This window comes from Mustela nivalis, assembly GCF_964662115.1.
Source record: "Mustela nivalis genome assembly, chromosome: 11".
Classification (NCBI taxonomy): domain Eukaryota; kingdom Metazoa; phylum Chordata; class Mammalia; order Carnivora; family Mustelidae; genus Mustela; species Mustela nivalis.
In genome coordinates, this window is record NC_139030.1 from 64,800,303 (window position 1) to 64,819,341 (window position 19,039).

The 19,039-nt window shown below is 37.7% G+C and overlaps 1 protein-coding gene and 1 long non-coding RNA gene across 5 annotated transcripts in view; one reads left to right on the forward strand and one right to left on the reverse strand.

The window, feature by feature from the left end:
• The window catches only part of STAM2 (signal transducing adaptor molecule 2), a 53,115-nt gene extending 38,132 nt beyond the window's left edge, over positions 1–14,983 (forward strand). For all 4 annotated transcript variants that reach the window (XM_082689931.1, XM_082689932.1, XM_082689933.1 and 1 more), the window contains 4 exons: positions 571–625; positions 6,877–7,030; positions 9,860–10,029; positions 12,207–14,983. In XM_082689931.1, the coding sequence (XP_082546057.1) occupies positions 571–625; positions 6,877–7,030; positions 9,860–10,029; positions 12,207–12,438 (611 nt within the window). In that variant the 3' untranslated portion in view covers positions 12,439–14,983. The remainder of the gene's footprint in view (positions 1–570; positions 626–6,876; positions 7,031–9,859; positions 10,030–12,206) is intronic.
• Positions 1–19,039, reverse strand: part of LOC309843934 — a 1,014,078-nt gene that overhangs the window by 143,563 nt on the left and 851,476 nt on the right. The window lies entirely within an intron of this gene.

Here is a 19,039-nt window from a genome sequence, read left to right on the forward strand (position 1 = left end):
TTTTTAATCTTTTGGGAGAAAAATATCTGATAAATGGATAAATCTTAAATCTTTTTATAGAATAAACTCTGGTTATGAATGTAGGATACTATGCTATCCACTTTATCAGTGTTTACATTTAGAAATAACACAGAATGTTTAATTTTAAAATGGCTTAAGCATTTGAGAAATGTTCTTTTGTAATCTGTACACAATTATATATTTGATACACTGTGACTCAAGTTCATTTACTTGGCTAATAATTTTCTAGGTTTTGAGGTAGATCCAAATTTCACAGTTGTAAACTTAGTACTTCAGAGAACATGGTCAGATTTCTCTTTTGATTTTGATTTTGCCTTTGGTCAGATATATTAACATCGGTGCTGAGTATTATTAAAATTAAGTTTTATAGTCCTTCTTCTAGCATAAACTTCATTTTTGTGTATTATACATGGTGTTGTGTATTGGTATGTTCCGTTGTTAAAAATTGTCAAAATTGATTTAAACTAGTTTAAGTTTTAAGGTTCAAAATTATTTTTGTGTTGTGCTCGCTTCGGCAGCACATATACAAAATTATTTTTGTGTTTACAGATATCTGCCAACAGATGGGTCCAATGATAGATGAAAAACTTGAGGAGATTGATAGGTGAGTTTTTTTTGTGCAGGGAATAACATGTGTGGTTTCCTTCCTTCCTTTCTTTCCTTCTTTTTTTTTTTTGTTGTTGTTTTTGTTTTGTTTTGTTTTGTTTTTCTTTGCTCTAAAATATATACTTTAGGGGCGCCTGGGTGGCTCAGTGGGTTAAGCCGCTGCCTTCGGCTCAGGTCATGATCTCAGGATCCTGGGATCGAGTCCCATGTTGGGCTCTCTGCTCAGCAGGGAGCCTGCTTCCCTCTCTCTCTCTCTGCCTGCCTCTCAGTCTACTTGTGATCTCTCTCTGTCAAATAAATAAATAAAATCTTTAAAAAATAAAATAAAATAAAATATATACTTTATTATTTTTTTCAAAAACCATACTTTTGAAAGATTCCTACAAGATGAAGTTAAGACAAATTACATTTTTTTGTGTATAAGCATTGGTTTAGGAAATGTGTATAGAAACTGGTGACTTTGCATGGCTCTAAACAAGAAACATCATAATTCAGCCAGTAAACAACCTTCTCATTCACAAATCTATGAATATTATTAAAATGCAGAGAATAGTAAAGTTCCATGTCACACTACTACTGAAAAAAAAAAAAACAACAACAACTCGGGTTTCATTTCTAATATACTTTGGAATTTTTTTAGTAATACCTGTCTTCCTTCCTTCCTTCCTTTCTTTCTTTCCTCCTCTAAGATTTTATTTTCTTGTTTGAGAGAGAGCACGCACGTGATCTGGAGGGAGAAGAAGGGAGAATCTGAGGCACACTCTATACTGAGCACAGAGCCTGACATGGGGCTCAGTCTTGCAACAGCAAGATCATGACCTGAGTTGAAACCAAGAGTCAGATGCTTAAGCCACCCAGGCACCCCAACAAGAATAGTTTTCTTGTGGATTACTTGTTTTTTGGCAAAACTTTAAAGAGTTTTGTGGGACTGTTCAATCTGTTGAAATTGTCTCTCAGTTTCCAAAACTCTTAAAAACGGATAACAAGCTGGTACTTTTTACTTTGGTAGCATATTTTTCCCCCTGTGGCAGTATAGTATTGCCTAGAATGATGGGCTCATGCTGTTATGGTACCAGTCTTCATTTTCTTACTTGGGCTGGAACTGAGGGATAATGAGTACTGAGGATTAAGCTGAATCAAGCACAGAATGAAGACTGGGTCTTGTTAGGTGATTAGAAGTAGTATTTGTAAAACTTTCAAATGAAATTTCCCTTGTGTTTGTGAAGCTAAATCCAAACACATGCCTCTCCTTGTTTTTCTTCTTGTATTTCTGTATTTCTCTTGTCCTTTTAATTTCTTTATCCCACATAGTCTTACTCTTCCTTAGAAAAAGCAGCAGCACTGAAGGATAGACTCAGCATTTTGAATTTTTCATTTCTTTTTGTCTTTTCTGGCTCTTCAGCTTTCTGTTTGAAGCCATAGTGAATGGAAGACAAGGATAAGACTTTAGTGTTCCATCATCATCCCTTTCTAGATTCTGTTTGTTGAATTATGGTATCAGACCTCACAAGAAGATGGAGCACCTGGGCGGCTCAGTCGGTTAAGCATTTGCGTTGAGCTCAGATTATGATCCTGGGGTCCTGGGATCAAGTTCTTCGTTGGGCTCCCTGCTCAGTGGGGAGCCTGCTTCTCCCTCTCCTGCTTCTGTTCCTCCTGCTTGTTCTCTCTCTCTCTTGCACTCTGTCAAATAAAAGGAAATCTTTTAAAAAAATTTAAAAAACCCTGCACGAGAAGAACAGGAATTACTTTACTTACCTGCCTTGATCAGAGAAGAGTAGTAACCTCAAGGTTTTTTTCTAGTCACTGAAGATTATAACCTTTTTCCATAAGATGTTTTTTATAAATCCCTTATATTTTCTACATAAATGAGAAACAAATCCCTGTCAAAAATTAATGAAATAGGATGGCTGGGTGGCTTAGTTGTTAAGCATCTGCCTTCAGCTCAGGTCGTGATCTTAAGGTCCTGAGATCAAGCCCCTCGTCAGGCTCCCTGCTCACAGGAAGCCTGGTTCTCCCTCTCCCACTTACCCTGCTGGTGTTCCTGCTGTCACTGTCTCTCTGTCAAAAACATAAATAAAATCTTTGGTCGGGGGAAGAATGTCAAGATGTTTTAAAAAAAATTTAATGAAATGATGGTGGTAGTTTCATTTTTGTTCTTATTTTGGAGAAAGCATTAAATATCTATGTATCTATCTACTGTGGTTTCAGTGCAAGAATATTAATGGTCAGTGAGTATTCGAACTGGAAATGATTAGAAAGAAAAATGTGAGTATTACCTTAGGGCTAGGAGTACAATCACTATAAACCTTTCTGTATCTTAAAAATAATCCATATACTTTAACCCAGCAAATTCAGGCCCATACTAAATATATAAGGATATATGCAAAGATTTACCTCTTACAAGATTCTTCACAGTATTATTTATAACAACAAAATTGGATTTATAACAGCAAAGTTGGAAGTAAATAAAACATCTTTCAGTGTAAGATTGATTTCTAAAATAAAAATACACATCTATACATTATACAGTAAAAAGCATTTCATTGATAAATGTCTGTTGACATGGAAGGGGCGCCTGGGTGGCTCAGTTGTTAAGCATTTGCCTTTGGCTCAGGTCATGATCCCAGGGTCCCGGGGATCTAGCCCCACAGGCTCCCTGCTCAGCGGGAGGCCTACTTCTCCCTCTTCCACTCCCCTGCTTGTATTCTCTCTATCACTGTCTTCTTTCTATCTGTCAAATAAATAAAATCTTTTAAAAAATAATAATAAAAATAGGGGCACCTGGCTGGCTCAGTGGGTTAAAGCCTCTGCCTTTGGCTGGGGTCATGATCCCAGGGTTCTGGGATCGAGCCCTGAATCGGGCTCTCTGCTCAGCAGGGAGCCTGCTTCCTTTTCTCTCTCTCTCTCTGCCTGCTTTTTTGCCTGCTTGTGATCTCTGTCTGTAAAATAAATAAAATCTTTTAAAAATAATTAAAAATAATAAAAATAAGTATTGACATGGGAAAATATCATACTATGTAATGCAAAAGCAGAGAATATTGGCAGTATAATCTTATTTTTGCTTATAAAAAGAGTATCTTCAAAGAAATAGATCTAGCACAGTTAAAAATCAGAGTGACCATTTCTGATATGAGTTTTTTGAGTCACAGCTCACCTGTGAGTTCAATTTCAGTTTCTGAATAGGCCAGTTGGCATTTTCTGTTTCATGGCCTCTGACTACAGATGCAGCTTCTATTCTGGAAAATACTTGCTGTTCTTCAACAAATTTTTATTGACTATTTACCTTTATCAGGCATTCAGAAATGAATAAAATACCATTTTTTTCCTTGAATGGATCATCATCAATTTGTTTTTCCTAGGGGTGCCTGGGTGGCTCAGCCTGTTAAAGCATCTGCCTTTGGCTCAGGTCATGATCCCAGGGTCCTGGGATCAAACCCTGCATCAGGCTCCCTGCTCAGCGGGAAGCCTGTTTCTCCCTCTCCCACTCCCGCTGCTTGTGTTCCCCTCTCTTGGTATCTCTCTGTCAAGTAAATAAATAAAATCTTTTTTGTTTTTCCTAATAAGAAAAACAACTTTACTGTCAGAAAAAGAAATTTGACATTTTTTTCTGCCATTGTTTGGAATGAGTTTTTTTTTTAGATTTTATTTATTTATCTGAGAGAGAGCAAGAGAGAGCAGGAGCAGTGGGGAGGGGAAGAGGGAGAGGGAGAAGCAGGCACCCTGCTGAGCAGGGAGCCGGAGGAGGGGCTTAATCCCAGGACCTCAGGATCATGGCCCAAACTGAAGGCAGATGCTTAACATTCCAGGTGCCCCTGGAATGAGATTTTTTAACATTTATCACACTAAGAAATTATACTGGGCAGACACGTAAATTGACTCCAAAAACGTTATATAGATGTACTGAAGAGAGATCCATGGTCTGAACTTAACAATGTTCCAGATTACTTTTTTTTTTTTTTTTAAGATTTTATTTATTTATTTGACAGAGAGAAATCACAAGTAGGCAGAGAGGCAGGCAGAGAGAGAGAGGGAGGAGGAAGCAGGCTCCCTGCTGAGCAGAGAGCCGGACGCGGGACTCGATCCCAGGACCCTGAGATCATGACCTGAGCTGAAGGCAGCGGCTTAACCACTGAGCCACCCAGGCGCCCCAAATTACTCTTTTTCTTTTTTTTTAGAGAGTTGCAGGACTGGATCTCACCATCCTGAGATCATGACCTGAGCCAAAATCAAGAGTCAGATGTTTAACCAATTGAGCCCTTGTTCCAGACTATTCTAAGCTTATTTCCTATTGCCCTCCAAAAATCGTTTTCTCCCACCTTGATTAAATTGCCCTTTTCATTCTTGCATTGTGTACCCTTCTCTCTCTTTTTTTTTTTTTAAGATTTTATTTATTTGTTAGAGAGAGAGAGAGCCTAAGTACAGGCAGACAGAGTGGCAGGCTAGAGGCAGAGGGAGAAGCAGGCTCCCTGCCGAGGAAGGAGCCCCATGTGGGACTCTAGATGACCTGAGCCGAAGGCAGCCGCTTAACCAACTGAGCCAACCAGGTGTCCCTCCTTTTGCCTGTCTTAATTCACACTGTCCCACTGACCTGACCTACTCTTCCTTTTTGGCTTGGGCCTATCTACCCTTCCTCAGGTACCAGTTTAAGTCCCAGCTTCTCCATAAACACTTTTCTAAACTCTTCTGTTCCTTACCTTTTTCATATAATTTTTAATTCAATTATATGCCATCTTACATTGCTTGCTATTTTCCATGTGCTTAGCTTTGTCCCCCCAGTAGATTGTAGTCTCTTTGAAAGAGAAAACTACATCTTCTCCATTTTCTTTGTGCTAGTATTGTATTTGGGCACAGTTAGTAAAAATTTTTTGTTTTGGGGTTGTGTCCCAAATCCTTGAAGGTGATTTCTGTGTGCTTCTGGTGTTTCATCAGTATTCTGAGTTACGTGGACCAAATACCTATGGTTAATTCTTAGTCACACCTTTATCAGCATGGACACTAATTTCTGAAGCTTTCTGTGTGGTGTACAAATGATACTCTGAAAATAGTTTGACTTGCTTTATATAGTCACACCTGCAAGAGAGGAAATAATACCTTTTTATTGGTTTCAGATATAACATTATAAAGGAAACATTATAGAGGAAAGGTGACAAGTCTTGATAGGATTCAGTCCAGGTCATTTATTTGGTAGACCTGCGTCTGGTCATCCACCTCTGTTGCTTGTCTTTTGATCCTCTCTGTGCGTATATAAAAAGCTACATTTAATATACAGGCCGTGGGTGCCCCATGAAGTGCCCTCTAACTTGTATGAACTTGTCAGTTGCAGTGGAAGTTCTTTATTACTCCCCAGGGGAACAAACAAAATTGTACCAAGTCAGAAGGGTTTGCACTGAGGTTCCTTGGGCAAATTTGAAAAATGCCATTACCTGGATTGCTTATACAACAGAGTATCTGATTTCACTCACTTTCTCAAAAGAAACCAGCAAACAAGAGCAATAGGGGGTGCCTGGGTGGCTCAGTGGGTTAAGCCGCTGCCTTCGGCTCAGGTCATGATCTCAGGGTCCTGGGATCGAGCCCCGCATTGGGCTTTCTGCTCAGCAGGGAGCCTGCTTCCTCCTCTCTCTCTCTCTCTGCCTGCCTCTCTGCCTACTTGTGATTTCTCTCTGTCAAATAAATAAATAAAATCTTTGAAAAAAAAATAAAAGCAATAGGGACTAGTTTATATATTGTTTTTATTTGCATTTTCAAGGATAATTGTTAGATTTTTTTCATTTGATTCTCTATATAAGCAAATGAAAATCATTTGATTTTGTTCGTGTATGTGTTTTTATTTCAGTCATATCATGCTTCAAAGCAGGCTACTGACTTGCCTTGAGTACTTCTTCTACTTGGATTTAATTAAGGCTTGGGTTCTTCCAAAATTGAGAAATTATTTTGCTTAGTAATTGAGTTTTAACAGAAGCCTATAACATGTGAAACAGAATTGTCCTAGCACCAAAATTACAAATTGAGTGAATTTTTATGAGGTATGGAACGGACTTTTCCTAATATTATGAAGTCCTATCAGCCTAGTTATTATAAGAATTAAGGAATTCCTCCTCCCATTTTCCCATGGTGAATATTCTTTCATTGTATATAAAGAACCTTTTAAAATATGAATAGAAAATGTGCTAAATTTAAAAAGTAATTTATGTTCCTAAATACATGCTTAAAAGCATTGAAGAATATTAAAGTGCTTTTCTTCTCTATCAGGAAGCATTCAGAATTGTCTGAATTGAATGTAAAAGTCTTGGAAGCCCTGGAACTATATAACAAGTTGGTGAATGAAGCACCGGTATATCCAGTCTATTCAAAGCTCCATCCTCCGGCACATTACCCCCCTTCATCAACCGGGATTCCAATGCAGGTGAGCATATTTTTTAGAACATTTTTCAAAATTAGACAAAAGTTTTAAAGAAAATGTTTTAAAGTTTAGTATTAAAATTTCTATGGTCCATGTATAAAATCATAAAATTCATCTTCGATGGTCCAAAAAAGTATGGGCTAAACAGTTAGTGTTCGACAAATGAGATACAGGTATTTTATAACTAATTTTAGTTCTTTTTTTTTTTTAATTTATTTTCTATTTATTTTCAGCATAACAGTATTCATTATTTTTGAACCACACCCAGTGCTCCATGCAATCCATGCCCTCTATAATACCCACCACCTAGTTCCCCAACCTCCCACCCCTGCCCCTTCAAAACCCTCAGATTGTTTTTCAGAGTCCATAGTCTCTCATGGTTTATTTTTAACATGAACAAAGAGACCATTAAATAGGTGATGGGAGTCCTGGTTCTTCATTTGCTTTTGTAAATGGAAAGCAAAAATTCCTTAAGTAAAAAGTTCAAGTCCTCTGATTTAGGACAATGCCTGACCTACCAGAAGTTCCCTAGCTGAGGCACCAATGCTGTTCCTGTTCCTCAAAAAGCAAGAGGTAACATTTCTTTAAAAAATTTCTCTCAAGGGGTGCCTGGGTGGCTCAGTGGGTTAAAGCCTCTGCCTTTGGCTCAGGTCATGATCACAGGGTCCTGGGATCGAGCCCCGCATTGGGCTTTCTGCTCAGCAGGGAGCCTGCTTCCTCCTCTCTCTCTCTGCCTCTCTCTCTGCCTGCCTCTCTGCCTACTTGTGATCTCTCTGTCAAATAAATAAATAAAATCTTTAAAAAAAAATTTTTCTCTCAAGATTTCTTTGATTTACATGATGAGTAAAAGGCTTATTAGGGAACTTCTTTTGTCCTCTGGTCATGCTGTATATTTTTTCTTTGATGCACAACTTAAATGTTAAAAAGTCACGCGCAGCAAGGACGTGATGCAGGCCTTTCAGTGCAAGGTCCAGAAGCCATTAATAAACAGCCTCTTCTCCCAGGACTGTACACCTTGTTGTGCTTCCTGCTGAATGAATACTTAATATTTATCTCTAGCAAGTATTCTGAAACCTTTTTTAAATTTCAGCCAGTTAGCAGTTGAATTCAGAATGGATTTGGACGAACAGAATTCATGTTAATTTATGAGAACTGATATATAAAGGAGCATGTGAAGGAGACACCAAGGAGAAAAGATAGAATGTGGGTGCATAAGCTAGATGACTTGACACACCATAATTGTTAAGTAAAAATGAAGAGTTTCTATGGTAACTGTCACATCAGACAAGATGCATTTATCAAATATGCTAGTCCCGAACTTTTGAAAGTGGAGAAAAGAATCATTGCATATGAGGGTAGAAAGGATTTCTAGGTGCAAAAGATAGCTGGAGTTATTCAGTATTGCTTCTGTTTTCAATGAGTTTATTTGCTGCTACTGTGAAAGTGGAACAAAATAGAAGTATCTCCATCATTGTATGATAGAACTATGTTACATTTGCTTCTTTGTGTGTGTCTGAAGGGTTATTTATCATTCCTATGTCAGGTTTTTCTGTTCAGTTGCATACTGTTTATAATCTGTTTTGGTAAGCATAACTCAGGTTTCTAAAAAGTTAGCTTTCTGTCTGATTCTTCACATCCCTTCTATCTATACTGTTCATGTATAATAGCACTTAAAATATTCAAAGGTCCTATTCTCATTAGAAAAAAATTTCTTACTGAAAATGTTGGAGTAACACACCATGAGTTAAATATGTGAAGTCTACTCAGGAACCCTGCACTGCGGAAGAGGTCCGTTCCTAGGCTCAGCCTGTTGTCATTGGGTTGGTACGTGTTGGCCGAGGAGGTGACATGATTGCAGCTACATTAAAGTCGATTTGGCACTTCCAGCATGCTAAATTTTCATGTCCATGCTCTTTTTTTCTTTTCTTTTAAGATTTTATTTATTTATTTGCCAGAGAGAGAGAGAACACAAGCAGGGGGAGTGGCAGAGGGAGAGGGAGAAGCAGGCTTCCCACCGAGCAGGGAGCCCAACTTGGGGTCGTGACCTGAATTGAGGGCAGACACTTTAACTGACTGAGCCACCCAGGTGCACTTCCATGGTCTTTGCTTTGCACATAGCTTTGTTTAAAACTGGAATGATGATAGTTACTATATGATACTTAATTATTAAGTATGTGCACTATTATACTGGTAGGCAGATGGAGGGAGGTATTACCAAAAGCATTAGGTAGGGCACATAAAAAATCCAAAGAAATTTAGACCATTTTGCTGTTTCCTGAGGATACATCTCATTTACCTAAATATCTTCTTTACTTTTTTCCTATTTGTTGTGAAGGCAGAAAATAAAGGAGACATTGCCAGAGAGGGTCTGTGCCCTGCCCTGATACCATTTATTCTTACTCTCCCAAGTTTCATTCTTATGAGTTGAATAAGTCATACTGGGATATGGGTGAAGAAGGTTGTCATTGGGTTGGTGACTTGAAGTGATAATGGGCTGTCCTTCAAGGGAGTATGTAGTTTCTTGGGGGCTCTGCAGCAAGACATGTTCTTGAGTAATAGGCAACCTGGATAGATTCCAGCCTGCTGCTTAAAAATATGTCATCTCCTGCAAAGTAAAAAGAACAATCAATTAAATCATAAATTTCCATAGGTTTGGCACTGTGATTTGGAAGTTCTCCACTTTTTGTACTAGGGTGGATAGGTTGGTAGAACCAGATTGTGCTCTAAAGAACTATAACATTTTATTTCATTTAAGTCTTTTAAAGTATTAAATATATTGTTAGATAGATGTTTGGGAAATTAGTGAATCAACCTTTTCTCTTTGTTTAATAGACATACCCAGTTCAGTCACATGGTGGAAACTATATGGGTCAAGGCATTCACCAAGTCACTGTTCCCCAAAGCTATAGCATAGGACCAGATCAGATTGGTCCACTGAGATCTCTGCCTCCAAATGTCAATTCCTCGATGACAACACAGCCTGCACAGACTCCATATTTAAGGTAAGTTTTTGGGACCTGTGTTAATTTTGTAATTGTACACGTAAATTTTCACAGAATTTCATAATGAGAATAAACTGATTTTTCTTTTTATAATAATAATTGAGATAAAGTTGTAGAACTGCTCATTCCTAATGCTGTGAAGTCAGAATGTTCTTAGCTTTACTACCCCTACTAAAATGGTTGCCCAGACATGGCTTATAGTCTGGGTCTCAGGGACAAACTAAAGCTGTCCCTTATAAGGACAAGTCCATGATATACTTAGCACTCTTGCTATAATCAGCCTAGCAGAGGCATATGTATCAGGCATATGTATCTGCATGCACTCCTGAATATCAGAAAGCTTTACTTTGACTCCCAAGTGCCTTTGAGCTGTGGAATTTGTGGTCTAATTTTTTTTTTTTTTTTTTTTTTTTTTGAGAGCAAGAGAGCATTGGAGGGGAGAGACATCTCAGGCACACTCCATGCTGGACTTGTGGGCTTGGAGCCAAACGTGGGGCTCCATTTCATGACCCTGACCCCAAGATCATGACCTGAGCCTAAATCAAGAGTCTGATGCTTAACTGACAGAGCTACCCAGGCACTCCTGTGACCCAGTTGTTTATACTAACACTTCTGTTAAGTTTGAAAATGATGTTTAAATATTGCTTTTTATTAACTGGTTAGCAGTACGAAATGTTCCCTTCAGTGTAGTCATGACAGATGATATTTAAGGTCTCTTTCCACTCTAATTCCATGAATACAAATTTTAGGTAGTATCCAAAAATTAAGTAAACCTGTTCACATTGGTGTTTAGTTCAGTTAAAATGTAAAATTTTGTTACTCTGTTTGACGCTAGAAGTTATGCAGAAAAAAAATTGGAGGAGTATAGACATTAATTCTCATAATAAACAGTATATTTGGTATTTTTAAAAATGTATGTTTAGCGGCATCTGGATGGCTCAGTGGGTTAAAGCCTCTGTCTTCAGCTCAGGTCATAATCCCAGGGTCCTGGAATCGAGCCCCGCAACGGGCTCTCTGCTCATCGGGGAGCCTGCTTCCTCCTCTCTCTCTCTGCCTACCTCTCTCTGCCTACTTGTGAACTCTCTCTGTCAAATAAATAAATAAAATCTTAAAAAAAAAAAAGTACGTTATATTAATTATAGGAATAAGCTGGAGTTCTGCAATTTGGTGTGATTTTTCAGCTTGTTTTTTTGTTTTGATCTAGCGTTAGTAAGTAAGCTATATAGGTCAAGACTATCTTGAGGGTAGGGCGCCTGGGTGGCTCAGTGGGTAAAGCCACTGCCTTCGGCTCAGGTCATGATCTCAGGGTCCTGGGATCGAATTCCGCATCGGGCTCTCTGCTTAGCAGGGAGCCTGCTTCCTCCTCTCTCTCTCTGCCTACTTGTAATCTCTCTCTGTCAAATAAATAAATAAAATCTTTAAAAAAAAAAAAAAAAAAGACTATCTTGAGGGTAAATTCAGGGTCCTGTGTGGATTACCCTGTTCTCCCTGCCTTTATTATTTTTATGTAGAGATTCAGGTTCAGTTACCAGGGACTTTGAAAGTGCCACTATCGAAAGAAAGTGTAGAGCATGTGAGGAAAAGAGGCGGTCTCCTCTGTGCTGGATTGAGAGCTAGGAGAAGGGAGAACACGGTCCACAGGTGTACTTTGGAGGGTTCTGTGCTCATTGTAGCTGGCCAAGGATACCCCTGTGAGAAACACAGTCTGCATCTCCTCAAAAGATTTTTAAATATTTGCAGTAAGAGGTTTTGGGGAAAACAAAATTAAATAGGCCTTAGAATCTTATAATTTTTGTTTTGTTTTGTTTTGTTTTATGATTTTATTTATTTATATGAGAGGAGAGAGATCAACTGGAGAAGCAGACTCCCTCCGAGCAGGGAGTCCGATGTGGGACTCGATCCCAGAACTCCAGGATCATGACCTGAGCTGAAGGCAGTCGCTCAACCAACTGAGCCACCCAGGCGCCCTGTTTTTTGGTTTTTTGAGTACTTTCTTCTTGGCAGATATAAAGATTATATTAACAGTGTTGGACAGTTGGAATAATTAAATTATAATCAGAACAGCAGTTATATAAACTTAAAAAGATAGAAAGGCATTTTTATTGTCTCATGATGACTGACCATGACCTAGATAGTACAAAGTAAATATGGTTTTCTTTTAAATATTTTGTTTGTAGCACTGGACAAGACACTGTTTCCAACCCTGCTTACATGAACCAGAACTCTAACCTTCAGTCAGCTGCTGGTACTGCTGCTTACACACAGCAGATGGGAATGTCTGTGGATATGTCGTCTTACCAGAACGCTACTTCTTCCAGCTTGCCACAACTGGCCGGCTTTCCAGTGGCAGTTCCAGCTCATTCAGTCGCACAGCAGCAAACAAATTACCATCAGCAGCCTCTTCTTTAGAACAAACCAAGCATTTTCTTGAAAGCCTTCATATGTGTATTACTTGACCCTTGTGATTCTAATCTAAAAATATTAAAAGAAAAAAATTTTTTTCTCAACTCAAAAAAACCATGAATAAATAAAGCACAAAAACTTATCTTACTGTGCTAGGCCATGAAGGGCTTTTTCAGCCCAATTTGTTTGAAGTGCAACTTTGATCAGAGGCAGCTTCAGATAGCTTCCAGTTAATTTTGTCTTACTTTCAAATCTCTCTACGCAAATCTGGACACCCAGTAAGTAGCCTTATGACACTAAATAGCATGAGCTAGGAGTATGAAGTTTTTGCTTTAAAGACACCACTGTTTATCCCTAAAACATCATGGTAACTGGGAGAGCACCAAAACCTTTGAGTATTTTTTTTTCTTTTTTTGTCTGCTTATTTTTTTCAGTGTCCGCCACAAACCATTATTTTAAAAAAGGCAAACTTCTTTTTGGGTGAGCATTTAGTTTGCCAGCATATTTCCCTTTGGTTCCTTAAATTGCAGTTGTGTTTGCAGTACTGTCAGTTTTGCTCTCTTTTCTGTTGAGTAATAATTAGCATATAATTGTCTATAGAAGCAAGAGCAATTTAGAAGGAACAAAAATGTTTTCTGTTATTAACGTGAAGACTGTAGAAATGCAGATGTGTGCGATTAAGCATTTAGCTACTTCCCTGTCATGGCGGCTGTGGGCTAAGGAATGCCCCACAAAACATTTCCATTCCCTGAAGACAAACGTTTTTCCTACAAGGCTCCCTTGTATTTAGTATTGCCACTAATGACCTTCTAAAGTGATTTTGGCCATTCTCTAATGAAAATAATAAGGTCCCCTGTTTTCCTTCCTGAAGTGTGGTGTGCAGAGATGCTGCATTTTCTTTTTACGGATTACTTGTCAATTTGACCCATGAGACATTCCTAGTAATTTGATGTGATATATCCCAAGCATGAATAATAAGTGTGTTTTTATAGATGTGTTGTTCAAATACCATTGCTATGCCAGGCTATTGAGAAATTTGGCCATTCCTTTCAGAGATAATTCTAAGCCTGTGGAATTGATAGGGTAGCTATCAGGACAGTTTTTCTGAAGTCTGCATTTTATAAATTTGCAGTGCTAATAGATTCCATATACTTTAGGAATTACGTAGTAAACCAGTAGGGATTGTTTTCTCCTAAAAATACATACACTACTGCATCATCTACCAACTTGTTAGATAACGCAAAATAGAAGATGGCGAATATATATGCTTACAGATACACGGTACTTAGACTGGGAGAAACAAAGGACATAAGTGAAGTTACTTGCCTGGGAGCAAGATTTCTAAATTGTTTTTTAAAGAGAACCCTTAATCTTTCTGCTAAGAATCCATTTGAAGACAGTGCTCTGAAAATTTTTGTCATTTATCTATTTACAGAAATTTAATTACAAGTATGTTCTTTTTCCAAAGAAACTGTGTCCTAGAATAAAATAGTCTATATACTACTTGGTCTACATTTAAAGGAAAAAAACCAACAGTATTTGAAAGCCCAGTTTCTATCATTGTCTTATTTCAGATATAAGTAACTGAAAAAGTTTTAACCTTGAATGTCTCATATTCTTTTTTTCACCCAGTATTTTCCTCCCATGTGAATTCAATTATATATTTACAAAAAATGCTAAAAGGGTACCTTTTTTTTTGGAAATGAATCTTCTGTTCTTTAAAGAAAAAACATAAAAAGCATTTATAAAGCTGCTCTTGATAATGTTGGCATATATATATCAAAAATCTTACATCTTTTCCTCCCAGTGTTTAATAAGGTTATTTTAATGTTTGTGTAAATATTTCATGTATAATTGTGATCAGAATTGTAAAAGCTTAACTTGAGTAAGTCTTTGAACTAGTATAAATACTGTACACCCGCTAAATTGGGATCAGCCAATTAAGTTCACCAAATGTAGTTTTGGAATAATATAACATGCGACATGTATATAAATCGTGTATATTGGCATTTATCTGTGAAATTTTATACATCCAGAAGTTTCTTCTCCCTCTTAAATTAAAAACAATTTTATTTTGGCCACACTGTAATGAATTTTGTGTTGCAGGTTGTCAGTAGTATAAAATGTTATTAAATCTGTGTACTAAGATGGTATTTTTTGTGTTAATAGGAAATAACAGGGTTGTTATTTTTCTTTCTTTTCCATGATCTTATGGGTTGTATTTATTTTAAGACCTCTTTATAATTAAATGTTTTCTGCCAAAGGAATTGTCTAATATCAGATTTCTACACTGGGTTCATACTTGCTGTTTTATAAAAAAAATAAAAATAACTTCTATTTCATATGAAATCTTGATACATTAGAAAAATTTTCTGAGAATTTATAATAAAATTACTTTTCATCAATGTAGAAAGAATTTCCCTTGGGTGTTAAAATACAGGAAGTGGATTATGGTCTTGTAGTTTGGAAAATGTACAGTCTGCCAACATTGTCTTATAATTTGGTAATCTACAAAATTACCTGAACATTAAATAATTATACTACTTATCAATTAGGATTTGAAATTATTTGCAAGTACATTGTCCTCTGATGTTATTTCAAGGAGTTGATACTTGACCACATAACAAAATTTTCACTATGTTTTACAGAGGATTTATAAAGTTTCACCTTCCAGATTTTTTAAACATTTATTTTGAATGTTCAAAATATTATGGCTTTGGTATTTTTAAAATTTCTCGTAGAAATCACAAGTGTCTAGTCTTTTGGCTTCTGGGGAGGATTTACTGAATTGTTATGATGAGAAAGCTCAAGTTATTTTTATAAGTAATAAATTATAAATAATATAGCACCAATCTATCATGCTTTGTTTCTGTGAGAAGACATTTTTCTTATTTACTTATATCAGTCTTAGTCAATAAATAAAGGGAGGACTCAATTCTAGAGATTTAATTTTTTTGTTGTTAGTACAATTTAGTTTCTTTTGGAGATTAAAGATTTCGATTTTTTTCAAGTTTTTTTCCCAGAAGAATTATTCTAATTTTACCAAGCTAAATTTGAGTTAGTTTTCTAAAAACCTTACTGTGTCAAAAAGAGAAATTATGTTGCTTCTTACAAATTGTAGTGGGAGGAATCGTGTGCCCCCCACAAAAAAAATTCATGTTTGCCTAGTTTGTCAGGATGTGACCTTATTTGGAAAAAGACTTTGCAGATGTAATTAAGGATCTTGAGGTGAGATCATCCTAGATTTAAGGTGTCCTTTTAAAAGAGAAAACACACAGATTACACAGCAAGCGGGACCTGTAAAGATAGAGACAGAGCCTGGAGTGAAGGTGCCACAAATCAGAGATGGCTGGGGGCCACCAGAAGCTGGAAAAAGCGTGGAAGGATTCTCCTCTAGAGCCATCAGAGAGATCACAGCTTAGCTGATACCTTGATTCCAGATTTCTGGCCTCTAAACATGAGAGAGAAGAAATTGATGTTGTTTCAACCCTAGGAAACGAATAAACACGGATAAAAGTGTACAGCAAACTCCTGAGTACCAACGATTTCAAACTTATATAAAATTGGTTAAATTTGTTACGAGAATTTGGAGACAAATGTCTGTAGTCCAGAAGTAGCAGTCTTATCTTTTCTAAGTTCTAATGAAATTGCATGGATTAATGAAAGATCCCTGTTGATTCCATTATCTCATTTTTACTTTTTTTTTTTTTTTTTTTTTTTTTTTTTTACATCACATCTCAGTAATTTCCTATGCCAGAGAAGTTAACAGGATGACAATTTATGCGTTTTCTATCCAGTCTTCTATCTTCTGTCTACCCACTCTTCTGTAGTGGGTATTGACTGGACTGAAGAAATGTTTAAAGGCAGGCAGAGGAACAGAAGAAACAAAACTGGTGGGTGGGTATTTGCAACAAAGGCTACCAAAGAATGGAGTTTGCTTTTCTTATTTTACACCATTTGCTGTCCTGATAAGGAAAATAAAGGCTTTCCAATACCCACCTATTCAGCAGGTCTTTGACCTCTACTGATTACCTGTTGGTCTAGGGAGCTGGCTACCTTTTTTTAAATACTGAAATGAACTCACATAAAACTAGCTGTTTTAAAGTGAAGAACTCAGTAGCATTTATTATATTTACAATGTTGTACAACCACTACCTCTAGTTCCAAAATTGACCTTTTGTGTCTGCTCTGACTTACCAGATTTTTTTTGAGCTTTAACTCCACATATACCACAGTGTGTGTGTGTCTGTATGCCTTCGCACATGTGCATGTTTCATATTACCACAGTTTATCCATTCATGTGTTGGATACTTGGGTTGTTTTCATCTTTTGGTTATGTGCATAGTACCGCTAGGAAGGTGTGTATATGTATTTGAGTACTAGTTTTTAGTTCCTTTGGCTATATATAAGGGTGGAATTAGTGGGCCAAATGACAATTCTATGTTTAATTTCTTGAGAAATTACCAAATCTCGCAGCTGAACCATTTTTATATTCCTGCCAACAGTGCAGAAAGATTCCAATTTATGTCCTCACCAGCACTTATTTCTAATTTTAAGAAATTTTTATGAAGTTGTACCTTGTGATTTTTATTTCCATTTCCCTAATGATAAATAATGTTGAGTGTCATTCATGTGCCTTTTGGCCACTGTATATCTCTTTGGAGAAATATCTGTGTAAATCCTTTGCTCATTTTTTAACTGGGTTGCCTTTTGTTGCACTGTAAGAATTCTTTATGTTCTGGATACTAGACCTTCAAATAGATGCATGCCTTCAAACACATTTTCCCATTCTGTAGGTTGTCATTTCACTTTCTTGATGATATTCTTTGATTAACAGAAGTTTTAAATTTTGATGATATCCACTTTACCTATTTTTTCCTTTGTTGTTCCTGCTTTTGGTATCACATCTAAGAGTCTGTTGCAAATCCAAGACGAAGATTTTCTCCTGTTCTAAGAGTTCTATGGTTTTAACTCTTAACAATTACGTCATTGATTGATTTTTTAGTTCATTTTTGTGTATGAGGTAGGAATCTAGCTCCTTTTTTTTTTTTTCATATGGATATCCAGTTGTCCCAACACATTTGTTGGAGAGACTGCTTTCACCAGCTGCTTTTGAACACCACTACAACCTACCCTATGGTCATCAGTAGCCACAGCTGCAGTGCACCCCCTCCATAGCTAGAGAGTTTGCAGTCTAAAAAGTAACAGCCTAGGGTGCCTGGGTGGCTCAGTGGGTTAAGCCGCTGCCTTCGGCTCAGGTCATAATCTCGGGGTCCTGGGATCGAGTCCCACATCGGGCTCTCTGCTCGGCAGGGAGCCTGCTTCCTTCTCTCTCTCTCTCTCTGCCTGCCTCTCCATCTACTTGTGATTTCTCTCTGTCAAATAAATAAATAAAATCTTTAAAAAAAAATAAAAAAATAAAAAGTAACAGCCTAGGGCGCCTGGGTGGCTCAGTGGGTTAAGCCGCTGCCTTCGGCTCAGGTCATGATCTCGGGGTCCTGGGATCGAGTCCCGCATCGGGCTCTCTGCTCAGCAGGGAGCCTGCTTCCCTCTCTCTCTCTCTGCCTGCCTTTCCATCTACTTGTGATTTCTCTCTGTCAATAAAAAAAAAAAATCTTTAAAAAGTAACAGCCTTGTTCTCATCTCTTGTCATATACCTAAAGAGGAGTCCATGCCATCTAGTTAGGATAGAGCTCCCCAAGGTGAACAGATAGGATAGGTGTCAATGTAGTGATGGTTTCTAGCTGTCAGAGACTTTTGTCCCTCCAAGTAACTTCAGACAAGTATGTGAAAAATGCATTGTCCAGATAGCAAAATGAGACTTAGAACCCCAGCCAAAAATAATCTTTATCATATTTCCTTTCTGGGAAACTCTCCCCTCACAATTTTCACCCATATGTTATTGGTCAGAAATGTCCCCAAAAGCCACCATTAGCAGCAAGTGAATCTGGAAAATGAGTATTTTGCTTTCTAGCCTCTAGAGAAGACAGGGGAGAAGATGATTGAGAATAAGTGTAGTGTGGGCTGTACTATAATCTGCCACAGGGACAGACATGTCCAAGTGTATTTACAACCTGCTGTTACTATTTGTGTGCCTAGTAAATAAATTCAAAGTTAAGTTCGTCTGTTATTCCACGGTCAAATAAGCTCTTGTTAAGATTCTCTAATATGGGGCGCCTGGGTGGCTCTGTCAGTTAAGCGGCTGCCTTCAGCTCAGGTCAGGGATCGAGGGGTCCTGGGATTGAGTCCTACATCAAGGCTCCCTGCTCAGCAGGGAGCCTGCTTCCTCTCCCTCTCCCTCTGCCTGCCTCTCTGCCTACTTGTGCTCTCTAACTCTCTGTCAAATAAATAAAATCTTGGGGCGCCTGGGTGGCTCAGTGAGTTAAAGCCTCTGCCTTCGGCTCAGGTCCTGATCCCAGGGTCCTGGGATCGAGCCCCGCATCAGGCTCTCTGCTCGGCAGGGAGCCTGCTTCCCTTCCTCTCTCTCTGCCTGCCTCTCTGTCTACTTATAATCTCTGTCAAATAAATAAATAAAATCTTTTAAAAAATAAATAAATAAATAAATAAATAAAATCTTAAAAAAAAAAAAAAAGATTCTCTAATATGA